This window comes from Glycine max, chromosome 20 (assembly GCF_000004515.6).
Source record: "Glycine max cultivar Williams 82 chromosome 20, Glycine_max_v4.0, whole genome shotgun sequence".
In the NCBI taxonomy this organism is placed as follows: domain Eukaryota; kingdom Viridiplantae; phylum Streptophyta; class Magnoliopsida; order Fabales; family Fabaceae; genus Glycine; species Glycine max.
In genome coordinates this window covers 41,214,760-41,228,631 of record NC_038256.2, presented here as the reverse complement: position 1 = coordinate 41,228,631, position 13,872 = coordinate 41,214,760, and the positions used below count along the sequence as shown (strand labels likewise).

The window sequence follows — 13,872 nt, the reverse complement described above, 5'->3', positions numbered from 1 at the left end:
TAATATCATTATATATAATATTAATTTTTTTAATACATATGTAAATTTAGATAATAAATTTTTTAATAATTAATTTTGATATAATAATTAATATGCTTACATATATGAATTTCTATGAAATTTATGATTTTATTTAAAATGTATATATTAAAAAATACCTTATTAAATCAAAATCAATTGTAATAAGATCAAAAAATACATTAGTAGATTTATGTTAATAAACATATAGTTTTTTATTTATAATATATATGTAAATAAATTAATTTTTACAAAATTTATTATCTAAATTTACATGAGTATTAAATATACATTAAAAATTTTAGTGTTATATATAACAATATTAATTATTTTATAACATAATTGATTTATTAGCTTAGTTGGTTATAGTGTTGTATTAATAATGTGAAATTCATAGGTTCAATTCTTACTTAGCCATTAATTCTTAAAACATATTTTTGAAAAAAAAATTAAAAATTGTTTTGTCCACCTACGGATTTGCAGCCGGCCTAGCCTATCTCATTCTGTTTTTGGTAGCCCTTCTGGCTCTGCTTTGGGCTATATAATTCACGTTTGAGGCAATTGCCTCCTGCACCTCCCTAATTGGTTCCTAAACCTATTGTGGAATAGCCTTTGCAGACTGTAATTTTACATTCTCGAATAGGTGTTCCGAATGCTTAAATAGGTGCGGGAAGCAATTGCCCACGTTTGACTCAAAAACTTGAAGAGAAAAAAAAAATGGTGAACTTGCCAGTGTAATGAGATAGTGGTCTAGGGACCCCAAGGTGATAAATCCTCTATTCTCTATCTTGTTCTTGCTCTTTGCTCGATAAAAAATAGCATCACATTTCCTTTCTCTTTGGTGAACTAATTCATTCAAGCCAATTTATATCATATATATGCTGAATATATTCAACTTCACTGAAGGTTTCTAAAGTTAAGGGATTAAAGCATAGCTTGAGAAAGTAAACAAAGTTCCAATACAAAACAGATTATAACCACGCGGATAAGAAATTTTGACAATGATTTTTCTTCTACCATCATGCATCCAACTGTACAAAAGAATTCAGGTAGCATATCAAGAAGAGTCTTTCATTCCAAATGCATCTGCAATATTGAAGTTCAAATTGCCTTTCATGGTTCTGCTTCTACCCATATTTGGATCACCCTTTTTCATCATTGCTGCAAACTCCGCATAATCAATCCTCCCATCCTGAAAAGAAGGATACATGATTAGGACCAAAAGCCTCAAGTACCTTGGTGAGAAAGGTAGCGAAGATAATTTCAATCATATATCACAGAAACAAAAGCCTTGTTGTGGGGCAATACATGTATTTAAAATTGTCAAGAAAGGACTGCTATCAGAACATTATTAGCATTTAAAATTTGCCCCTTAGAGAAGAATTTAGAGAAGTACAGAAGAAAAAAGGCTAACTCTACAGCATGATCCTTAGAGCTAAAATAAAAGCAATGTATGGTGATGATATACAAAAGTTTTTTAAAAGCCCGAGTATTTTGTAAATATTTAATAAAATCACTTTCAATATTGAAAAATGTTAAAATAGACATGTAAATGGTAGGAAAGTTGAAAAACATAGCAAAAGTTTCTCTGAACTTGAAATCCTCATGCAGTTTCCATATGACCCCACAACAGACAATTCAAGTCAAGCCCATTGAGAGTTACAAATGAAACAAAGATTTGACTTCAGATTGTCGTATCTCTTTGCTTTCAGGAGCAGATAAAATACAATTCCTAAATTACTATTTTGCTGCTATGAATAAGGAATATTTATGATGTTTATTATGATTATTATCACCCACAGACCACAGCCAAAACAATTCTGATACAGCACGGGATTTCTTTAGGCAGATAACCATTTTCTACTTCAAGCATCCCAAATTTTATCAGCTACTGAATTAATAATGAAATTTACATTGACGTTATGATTAGAGGACATCTTCTAACTTCATGTAGAATCAACTAGTTCCATAGTTCCTATTGCTTGCATGAGAAAGCAGAAAAAACAACAAATATCAAGAAAATAAAAACTTAGGAACATCGAATAAATTGCGCAGATAGTATAAGAAGGCAACATTTCATTGGAAATGGGACTTAGATCACCTTTCTCTTTACTTTGTTAACTTCAGCCATAGAGAATTGTGCATGAGATAAGTAAGATTTTATTTCATTGTAACATCCAAAACAATTCCACAATTACTTCCATAGAACCCAAATCACAATTCACAGCCCAACACATGATGATTGACTTTTATTCCTGTAATGAACTAATTTTAAAAACCCATGATCATACATCTCAAATGATGATGATCTAGAGAACCCAGCCACAATTGCAATAGTAGCAATATTTAGCATAAACCAAAATTATTTTCTACTTTAACTTTCCAAAAGCATACCAGATCTGTAATGATGATGGCTGACTTCGAAAAGAATCAAGAAAGCAAAAACATATTTCACTTTCACTAATTTTAGAGATAATGAGTTCACATAATATCATCAATTTTATTGGGAAAACTAAAAATGGAATCAACAAGTTGTTAGTGAAACTAAACAGTGACAACAATCACATCGGCACGTACTGGAGATTACGCAAACACAGTTAGAGGAACTTACATTATCTTGATCAATCTCTTTGATCATCTCATCCAGATGCACATCACCTAGGCTGAAGTCCTTACAAGCCTGTTGAAGCTCGTCAATGGTGATGTAACCACTACCATCTTTATCAAAATAGGCGAAAGCAGCAACCAAATTCTCCTCTCTTTCCATCTTATTCAAGTGCAGTGTAGCAGCAAGAAATTCACCATAGTCTATTGATCCATTGTTGTCTATATCAGCCTGACAAAGTTCATAAGGGAAGGCAATTAATGATCACCCAACTCAGCTTACACAAAAGAAGCAAAAATTATATGAACTTATTTGAAATAACATTAAAACACTTTATGTTACATTCTATGATAATGGCAATCTACCTACCGCTTCCATAAGTGATTTAATTTCAGATTCCATGAGATTAGAGCCCACACTTTTCAACCCCTCCTTCAGTTCCTCAAAAGTTATTGTCCCACTATTGTCTGTGTCAATCATTTTAAACAACTCTTTCAATCCACCTATTTCTTCCTCTGAAAGCCTCTCTGCTATGACCTGAAAAGAATTTTTTAATGTATCAGGGTGTGATTTAGTTGAACACCAGACTATATATATAATAAACAGATAGAGTATACAAACTTTATAAAATTGATATTCTGAAACGAAGAGACTATATAATATATTTAATCGCCATTAACGAGAACAAACATAAATCTTACAAAGGATAAAAATATCCATCAATGCAGAAAGCTCTAACCTCTAATATGAGAGAAATGGATCCATAGAAATTGACTAATAAATAACTAGCTGACATGACATCTGTATTCAGATACCCACATTTTCTTATGTAATATACTTTCATCATATCTCTTGACCTCACAATCCTTAGATTTATGATATCACAAAAGCATTCTAAGATCTACAATTCTATATGAAAGTATTGGCTCATAGGAATTCAGAACAAATCATGTGGTAATTAATAATTAAGAAGCCCGACAACTGAAAATTTTATTCCAGTCAGTCGTATATCTTGGTGGTCTTACAAATTATGGTACAGCATACTTTTTCAGACTCTTGCATATTAGGCAGTCTGGTTTTTTATACTACAAAATTTTATATTTTAATAAAAATCAAATTTCTCTTCAGGCTCTACTAGGAATCTAAAGCATTGTATTCTACATTTTTTTGCCAGAATCCATCAATATAGACCCCCCCCCTCTCACCATCCACCACCCCCAAAAAAAAATAATTAAAAATGCACATGTAACTTATGAGCTTATCGCATTCACCAAATTAACATTAACCTTAAGAAAAAATTAATTTCATTGCTGAAATCAAACAGAAAAGGCTAAGGCATATAACAATAACTAAACATACCCGTAATGCCATCTTCTTAAGTTTATTCATTGCTGAGAAATGCTTTAGGCGTGTCAAAACAGCAGAGTCCAGAGGTTTGTCAGGTGCAATGTCATCAACAACCCAAGGGTTACCTGATTATACAAGACTCCATAGTCGTTAAATCTGCTATAAAGCTGCGACACTATAATGATCTGGCATATATACCAGTAGCACATAAAAATCCAATTACACTTAGTACTAAAGGAACTCACATAAAACTTCATGAGCAGAAATTCTTTTCTTAGGGTCCCTATCCAACATCTGTTTTACCAATTCTTTAGCATTTTCTGAGATACTTGGCCACGGTTCAGAAACAAAATCAAGATCTCCATTTAAAATCTGTCTGAAAATTCCTGCTTCGGTTTCTGAAGGTAATAGGAAAAGTGAATGCAACTCAAGCACAAAGAAGATAACAACTAGATGACTGAATAATATACAGAGGAAAAAAGCTTCACAACTGTTAGTCCAACACCAAGAAATATACAATGCACATTAGAACCATTACCAGCCCAGAAAGGTGGCACCCCACTCAGTAAGATGTATAGGATAACACCAGCACTCCATACGTCCACTTCAGGTCCATATTGCTTGCACAACACCTCTGGGGCAACATAGTAGGGACTTCCTACTACATCATGAAAGGCTTGTCCTGAGAAGAAACAAGAAAAGGAAATGGCAAGTCATACACGCACACTAAATACATACTGTTAAATAGCCAAGGAAAAAAGTTATGTTCAACATCAGCAAAATAAAATAAAATTGCATCTGGCGCAGAGTATTGTTCTTCAATTCAAACATTCAATTTCATTCCCTTGATCCAAACTATGCTAATATACTTTTCTCAATCCAAAAGGGATTCATGGAATAGCCTTGCGCTTTGCATGTCAATTTTTCATTTTATTTGGTGGTAAAAATATGCACCAACATGTTAATAATTCATAAAATTTTTGTAGAGCATACTATGTATCACAATTCACAAGCATTGGTAAAAAAATCACCTAAGACCTGTATATGAATTACAAAATGGACAAAACTTATATGAGCTGCTTTTCCATTCAGAACTATACTTTCTCCTGATAATCTGAGCAATAAAAGTTTGCTATAAAAGTCAAGAAGATTTCAAAAAAATGGTTTGCGAGCACAATTTTCGCCGAAACGCCAAGATTTTTGGAGTCACTGCAATCATGATCACATTTATCCACAATTTTTCGTAACATCTAGGATCAACCACAACCACAACGACAACCACGACCGCAATTTAAAACTACCTTCACACAAGTAAAAATCCATTTCTGATTAGAGAACAACATCACCAAAGTCACATCATGAGGAAGGGCATATATCATATAAGTTGTGTATACAAAATTTGAATTTGAATAGAGAAAAGACAAAAGAACCTGGCTTGTAGAAGACAGAGAGGCCAAAATCGGTGGCCTTCATCTGGGCATCTTCGCCAGGGGTATCAAACAAGAAATTCTCAGGCTTGAGATCCCTATGCATGACCCCAAGAGAGTGGCACGCCTCCACCACCCCAACAATGGTCTTTATCAACTTGGCAGCCTCTCTCTCGCTGTAATGCCCCTTCTGAATGATCCTGTCGAAAAGCTCCCCGCCGGCACATAGTTCCATGACAAGGTGCACGAACACGGAATCCTCGTACGTGCCTTGTATCTGGACAACGTTTGGATGCTCCGACAAATGGTGCATGATCTGAATCTCCCTCCACACATCATCGTAATCCTCCTGGCACATAAGCTTCCTCTTCGGGATCGATTTGCACGCGTAGAGCTTCCCCGTCACCTTGTGGGTGCACAGGTACGTCGTCCCGAATTGCCCTTGCCCCAGCTTCTTCCCCAGAACGTAGTGGTCCCTTAGCCTCGCCGTTTGATACGGCAACACGTTGCGCTTTGATGCAAAACCATGCTTCTGCATTTTGTTTCCTCTCTCTCTCTCCCTCTGAACACGTAAACTATAGCCAAGGTATGAATGTAATATATTATGATTGATCACGGATTCAATTGCCACGATGATCACACCCTCTTTATTTAACTTCTTCAGTGCTATGTAACAATTGTCAAGGCTATAATTATTGTTCGTTGAATGAGGTGTATTATGAACAGTTATTTACCTTTCCATTTTTATTTTATTTTGTTTAAACGGAGGATATGAGGAGGAAATCACCATATTAATGATAAAGAAGGAAAATTAATTAAGCCTAGGTTTGATTGTTAAAAATATATGATATTTAACAGTACTTGGCAAAGATTAAATTTTTTTTTATACATGACACAGTACAAATAAAATAATATAAAATTTACTAAAATATTCTTTTAATATTAATTATCATATTATAATTTATATTAAATACAATGTATTTATTGAAATAAATGAGAGATTGGAATAAAAAAATCAAATATTTTCTTTTTAAAATGATTACATATGGTAGTTATTATTTTTATTATTATTAAAGAGAAAAGTAAAAATATATGTGTTTTTTTTAATATTTTGTACGTAGATAAAAAATTGACTCATGATTTTTTGAATAATAGCGTTTGTTATGATATTTCCTAATATTTTTAAAATCAAACAAGAAATAAAACATGTTTAATATTATAATATTTAACGAATAAAACGGATTTTTAAGATTATGTTATTAGTATTATTTGTCTTTGTTTAGTACTATGATTATTTTTTATGGCATACAACGGGGCTGTGTTTTTAAAACTTGATGTTTTCTGGCATGCACTTATTATTTTGGGGCCTTGTATGTTAGATACAGGCTTCATCTTATACTTCCTTCTGGCAACTCCGGTGCGTTTTTTTATCATATATTTAATCCTTATCATTTGGCTGATAAAAAAAATAGGTACGAGCACGCGTTTATGATATTATCGTACGTGGTAACGATGTGGCATAAGTTAATGTCCCGATATATATAGGTTGTGCAAATTTATTTTTTCTATATTAGCCATTCATAAATTGCAAAATTGATCTAAAAAAAAATATGTAAGTTTTTAAAATGCTTAAAATACAGCATATTATCAATTTTCCATTCATCATTGTCTCTACTGTCAATTAAATAATATGTCTCTTTTTGAAAATAATATTATCTGAGACATTAATTAGATTCTAAATAAGATATATATACTGGCCTTTCTTGCAAGAATTCAGACTTTAGTTGAAAAATTAGCCTTCACACACCAGCAAATGATTAGGCAGTTGATGATGCCATCTTTCATAATTCTGATTAATAATCAAATAGTACGTGAATAATTTAATATTTTAAATTGGTTAAGGAGAATTTTAAATTTTATAATATCCTTAAATTAAGGTATGATATTCATTAATTTTTATTAAGTTGTTAGTGGATATATTTTTAATTCAATTAGTATTATTTGATTGTCCACCTATCATGTAATTATTGGCCAATTTTTATTATATTTTTAAACAAAATTACTATTATATTAAAAATATAAAATAACATAAAAATATTACTTTTAAAAAATTCTTAAACTGTTAGCATTTAATAATCTGAAAAAACTACGTTTCCCTCAATCAAATTTACAAAATTGAGATTTTTCATAAATAGTTTTCATCAAATTAGGGGTATCCATGTCTCGATATAAAAGAAATGGGTATAGGGAGAATATAACTTTGTTCCTGCTAACAAACAATTACACATGTATATTAAAAAAAATGTTAACCTTGACATGGGACATCATAGTCAGACTAACCCTCACAACTTTGGATAAAGTTGCATTATCTTCTATAATAATAAAGGCTGATGACAAATAACTATGTACTTTAGTGTAAATCAAATGACCTATGAGTAACATGTTGGTCCAAAATTATTGTACGGAACGGGTTTATTTTCTATAAAGGATCCAATACAAGAATTAAATTAAAATATAACAATAATCAATACTAATTTTTTAAAACAGAACAAAAGTATGTACTAAAAATGATAAAGGGAAATTTTTTAAGATCATAAATAAGATAATTTTTAAAAGTCAGAAAAAATGTGATATGGAAAAAAATATAAGAAATTAGTATGACACATAGAATAAATGTTTTTTTAATATTATTTTGGTGTAAATAAGAAATATATATTTCCAATATATATTTTGAATAAAATTCACAAGAAACTAACATTTATAAATATATAAATTATATTTTAGATATGTAACGAACAATTTAAATGATTACATATGGTTATTTTTTATTATTGATAACTTATTTAAAAAGTTATTAAAATTTAATTTAGAGACAGATATAAAAAGGATATATATTTCTTTTAATAGTTGCAGGATCCAATATGAAATGTATTTTAACGAGGTATTAAAATATAGCAAGACTATAATATTTAATGAGTTTAATGATTATGATAATATAAATATTTTTATATTATTATTTAATCATAAATTATAAATTATTAAATTCTTTTGAAAAGTTTATTAGAATGAAAGAGGCAGATGAAAAGCTACAAAAGTTACATTTACACACAGATGGTGGTGGCTGTTTTACATATATAACATTTATAAAAATAACTACACTGAAAGTATTAATATAAAGTTACTATTTTATGAATAAAAAATACGTAATTAACTAAAAAAGAAAATAGATTAAGATTTTGATTTAAATACAATTAGAATATTTATAATGCATAATTAATTAAATGAATTATTTATCTTAATTGTTTGGATCTTATAATTTCATTTAAATTTAAGTATTCTATAAGAAAATTTATTTTAATACTAAAATTGTTAAAATAAATATTTAATTTAATTTTATGAATCTTATAATGTTTGAAAAATGTTTTATTTATCATATGACTGTAAATAATAAATAGCAGAATCTGTTATTGATCGCTGCAAATAAGGCTTCTTACAAAGACACCTTTTCTCAATACAATAATTTCTCTCTACAAATTAAATGGCTTTTCCAGTGTAAGCGCAAGGAACCCTATGAAATGGTTGCTAAATGCTAATATTAAATCAATGTTTCCTCATGCATGAGAAAAAGGAAGTAGTCGAATCTCAGAAATGAGTTGCTAAAATAGATCAGATCATAGATCGACTATCCTTACATTAAAATAGGAACTTGTGTCCAAAGACACATATGCGTCATCATCTACTCCTATACTTTGAGCCATACGAAATATTTGCAGAGAATTAATTATGTTTTCACCATTAGAAACATATCCTTTAACACATTTCTTTAAATATATTCTTATTTATGGATTAAAATTTATTAAAACTATAAAATTAAAAAATAGTAATTAAATAAGATATAAAACTCACAAAATTTATTAAGATTTTTAATAAATTTTGTTCAATGATAAAAAATATTTTCCTAGCATTTCTCATGTTTTCGTAGAGTCACAAGAAAATATAGGTCATTTTGGGAAATTCAGGTGTAAGCGGAATGTGAATAGTCTTACGTTTCATAGAAATGAAAAAAAGTGATGATCACATAAAGTAGATTAATCCATGAATCTAATACTTTCAGATTTTGGATTGGGACATGGCATCAAGCCCACTAATGCGATTCTTCGTTCTTGCTACATTAACAGCATCTAGGATCGATGTGCATGTAGCATCATTTTTACTCTTCAATAAGAATTTTCTTTTTCAGATTTCAAAGTGTTTGTTATGATCGTATAAGTTCACTTTTGTATCACTTGTTATGGACTGCTTATATCAAGAACAAAATCCTATTCATTGCAAAGATTATATAGATTATGAGCTTAGTTTTAACAAAAAAGTAGTATCCCAGTTGAGTGCTTGATTAATACAAGTAAATGTATTTAATTATATAATAACAAAGACTGTAATAAGCCGGTCATACTGATTCACCTTTGAGACCATGATCATAAAACTGATCTAAATCTAGATGACATGAAACAATAATAAACATGAAATTCTGAAACCAATGTTTCTGTAGCTACAAACCCACAAGGAAAACAAAAATCTTAATTATAATTAATTAGTCTTTACACAAACAAATCAATCACTCGTCAGAGCCTGTCAATACCTTAACCATAACCTGCATGACTCTCACTCTCGTTTGTAGAGACAATATGTAATCAGCAGTTTGTCTGAAGAGTCCATCCAACCCCAAAGAGTCACTATTTGGCACAAGGCTCTTCAATGTTCTCACACGTCTTCTAATCCCATTGTAGGATCCTCTTCTAGAGCCACTCCTTCTATTCATCATCAAAATCCTCCTTGGCCTCCTAACACTTCTCTTTGTGCCTTTCACCTTCTTGGCTTGTGCTGTCAAGACTTTGCTCCACAAACACCCATATGATGAAGAAGTTTTGTTTTCTTCAGTTCCCTGAATCAGATCTTTCAAAGAGAAGGAAACAAGAGAAGGCTGTGAAGAAATTCCCATAATGAAGCTAGCTCTCTCACTTTTCAGATTTCAGGTAATTCTATTAACACAATATAGCATAAATGACACACCATGAGAGCATAATTTATAGTATATGCTTTATTTTTAATCCGTAGGACATCCCAATCAACCAATCGAACTAGACAATCTTAATTTATTGTATATGGCTTTGTGTGTACATATTCATGGGCTTGTTTGCATTAATTAAGGATTAGAAGGTGGGGGCCACGGTACAATTTTCCAAGGAGGCTTCCAAGGGAATGGGAGAGAGACAGGTGTACCTAAGTGTGTTGCTTGTTGCTTTGGGCATGTTCTTCCAACCCCAAATGCACATGCATCCACATGATTCTTCCTCACAACACCCAACCTCTCTTAAACCACCATTCACCTTTCATCTAATAAGACCACCCTGGATTATTCCCCTCCCACTTTCCAAATTCAATGCACTCACAACTTCAATTGGCTCCCTTCACCCTCCTTCCAGCTCAATCAACGTGGCATTCCACACACAAATTCATATGTTCATTATATTTTGGTCTCTGCTGCTTCAAAGGAAACCATGTTATTGGTCACTAAAATAATAAAAAGTATTAGGAGGATTATTATTTGTCACTGCTTGTGTAAACAAAAAGTGGACAATTCGGATCACAATGTTGGGATAAGATCATCATCAGATAACCTATATGAGATTCATGAACCGTATTAGTTTTTCATTGCACACTGATGAATGCAACCATCTTCTCTTGTATACGTGTCTACATTCCTATACGGTTGCTGATGCCCTGATCTTTACATAGACAATATTATGACGCAATAAAAAAACGATACGTAGTACTTGCATACGATGTGAGATTATGAAATCCGACAAACATTCTCCTTTTTTCCTTTAATTTTGAATCTTCGTAACATCGCTAAGAAACAAATTAGGGAGCCATGGAGGTGCAAAATTACGATTACTATGCCTCCACTAAAACATGAACGCCGATGAAACTTAAAAAAAATAATCAAGGACCGATCAAATGACATCTGCATAACCCAAAGGATTAACGCAATAATGTAACACTTTGGTAATTGATGGGGCCAAAGCCCAAAGAAAAAAGAAAACAACACAGAAACTAGCCTAGGAGCCTGAACTCGATCCAAAATCATCAAACATGCAGCAACAAAGGTTTTAGAAAACCTGGCACTTACTTAAAAATATCACTTGTTCCTCCTGCATCTCAAAGCCATGATTTACCAAAGCATCCGCACACTTGCCTCACGGTAAACATGAGTAAAAACAACTGTCCAGCATTCATTAATCATCGTTCTGATAGCATTAAAAAGCCTCCAACCTGTTGCACAACCTTGTTTATCTCCAGCCAAGCAATCAGCAACCACTCTCTTTTAAGTATGACACATTGGAAAAAAAAAATAATCTCTTTTATGCGGGGACATTATGTCTTTTAGTTAATAGTTTTTTTTTTCCTCCGATGAATCACTTTTCTGGAGGACACAGAAGGAAACATTTTATCTGAATCCAATATATACGTACCAAAGTCTTAAATTATTCCAAAATTCAATTCGTCTCTCTACTCCATTACATGCTTGTTTAGTTTTACCTTGAAGAATTGATTCAGACTCCATATTAATTTTTGATAAATATTTACATGTTTGGTTTCACTTGAAAAATAATTTAAAATTAATTCTAGTTACATAATTGATTGTAAATTAATTCTCTTAAAACATTTAAACATAAATTATATCACTTTAAAATTAATTTTTTCAACACCGATCAAAACATGCATTATATTTCGGTTCTAAATAGATTCATCCTTTACAAAATCTTTTCTACTCTACTAAAAGAACATTCTTACAGGCACTTAAGGCATTGATTTACTAATATGCCTTGCATCCAGCGTATGCCAAAGGAGATCGGGATCCCCAGCAATAATATAGATCTAGATCGAGCAAATGGACGCTACAATTTCGAAATTGTTGTGTCTTTCTCTCTTGTAGAGGATCCTAATCCATGCCGCAAGTAATAACAAGAGGATATATGCAAGCTAACAATACTTCAGATGCGGTGCAAATATAAATAGTAATAATTAATGACAGAGAACAAGTCCTTTGAGGGGTTAGAAACAAGTTAAAGAAATATATAAGAGGAATACAAATTTATAGTGTTACAATATTTTTGAGCAAACTGATCACTCAAGCTAAATCTACAATTAGTTTCAACTTCGATTGGGACAAAACATCAAAATTCTTTACCTAAGGGAGGCCACTGTTGGTTTCTACTTCTTGCCTATTAATGATGATTACTATTGCTTCATAGAGGAGATAAAGAACTTGGTGAATTCTAACTGTTAATACACTACATACTACTTAACCTTGCTTACAGGAGCCCATACATAACTAAAAGCCTGACATTTAACCTGGATAATATTTTTCTATTTTTGTACCTTATCTATTTTCTTTCCCAACTTTAAAGTGATGGCGGTGCGTAGTTACTAGCTATATAATTGTGTAGTGCTACTCACTGTCATAACATCTACTGCTTTATATAAATTGGTTTGGAATTTGGCCTTTATAACAGCAAGCGTATTCAATTTGGTATAAGGACTCGTGTTTAATTAATCTTTGAAGCTTTATTTTCACCTTTCTTGTGCAGAATTTGAGAGTGATGCCCCAAACTTAAACAGTTCAATTATATAGGTTGTTATTCCATCTTTCTATGGTATAGCATATGTTTCCATAAGGAGTTTTATTGACATGTTCAACAAACCAACAGTGCATTTAAGTTGTCTTTATGTACGGCTACATTTTCACTTATATAGTATATTTTGTCGTTTTTGAAACTTGAGACAAGAGTATTCGAGTGATCTTTTTCATTTTTTTAGGTTTTTCAACTAGTTTTTCAAACCACAGGAGATTCTCTGGCCAGGACAAGTACAACAATTAGAAGTTAATTCTCCTCTACCTAAAGTAAAATGCCTGATGGGATCTCTTAGCTCAACAACACCGGCATTTGCTTATCGATGCCTTTTAGATGGTTCATCCGGTATATATATTCTACTACGACTAGAAACACTTCACAAAAACTAGAGGATTCATATATAGAGGTATTGTAAAAATCAATTTCATTTTTATTTTAAATAAACACGTCAACTGATCAAAGTAAAATATTGAACAAAATATGTTATCCCAATTAAAATTTGTTAAGATTATACCGAGTGCCGACATTGTGGTCACCTCCTACGTATGTATTGTAATGTAATGTTTGTCGTGCACACAGAATTGTGTTGCTACTCCTTGCGATGGCGGGGACTTGTTATATCGTTTTATGCTTGTTGCATAAAAAGCTTGTATTCTTGTAAACAAGAAAGTTGTTACTGAATTTATTTTCTAGATCAAAGTTTTCGCTACACACTTTTGCCAAAAATCATCTCTGACGACAATGCATGGTGAAAACATCATTATTTTCAAATTTATGA

The 13,872-nt window shown here is 31.6% G+C and overlaps 2 protein-coding genes across 2 annotated transcripts; both read right to left on the bottom strand.

Annotated features, from left to right (window-relative positions):
- Positions 1 to 868: 868 nt before the first annotated feature.
- On the bottom strand, positions 869 to 5,996 carry CDPK-BETA (calmodulin-like domain protein kinase isoenzyme beta). The gene is made up of 7 exons (NM_001348955.1): positions 5,401 to 5,996; positions 4,509 to 4,652; positions 4,216 to 4,368; positions 3,983 to 4,095; positions 2,993 to 3,160; positions 2,630 to 2,854; positions 869 to 1,210 (listed from the first exon to the last, which is right to left on the bottom strand). The coding sequence occupies exons 1-7, from the start codon at positions 5,933 to 5,935 to the stop codon at positions 1,076 to 1,078; spliced, it is 1,473 nt and encodes a 490-aa protein (NP_001335884.1). The 5' UTR covers positions 5,936 to 5,996; the 3' UTR covers positions 869 to 1,075.
- Positions 5,997 to 9,763: 3,767 nt separating this feature from the next.
- Positions 9,764 to 10,648, bottom strand: LOC100794627 (transcription factor UPBEAT1). The gene has a single exon (XM_003556146.5). It carries the CDS (start codon positions 10,394 to 10,396, stop codon positions 10,013 to 10,015), a length of 384 nt encoding a protein of 127 aa, XP_003556194.1. The 5' UTR covers positions 10,397 to 10,648; the 3' UTR covers positions 9,764 to 10,012.
- Between the last annotated feature and the right edge of the window lie 3,224 nt (positions 10,649 to 13,872).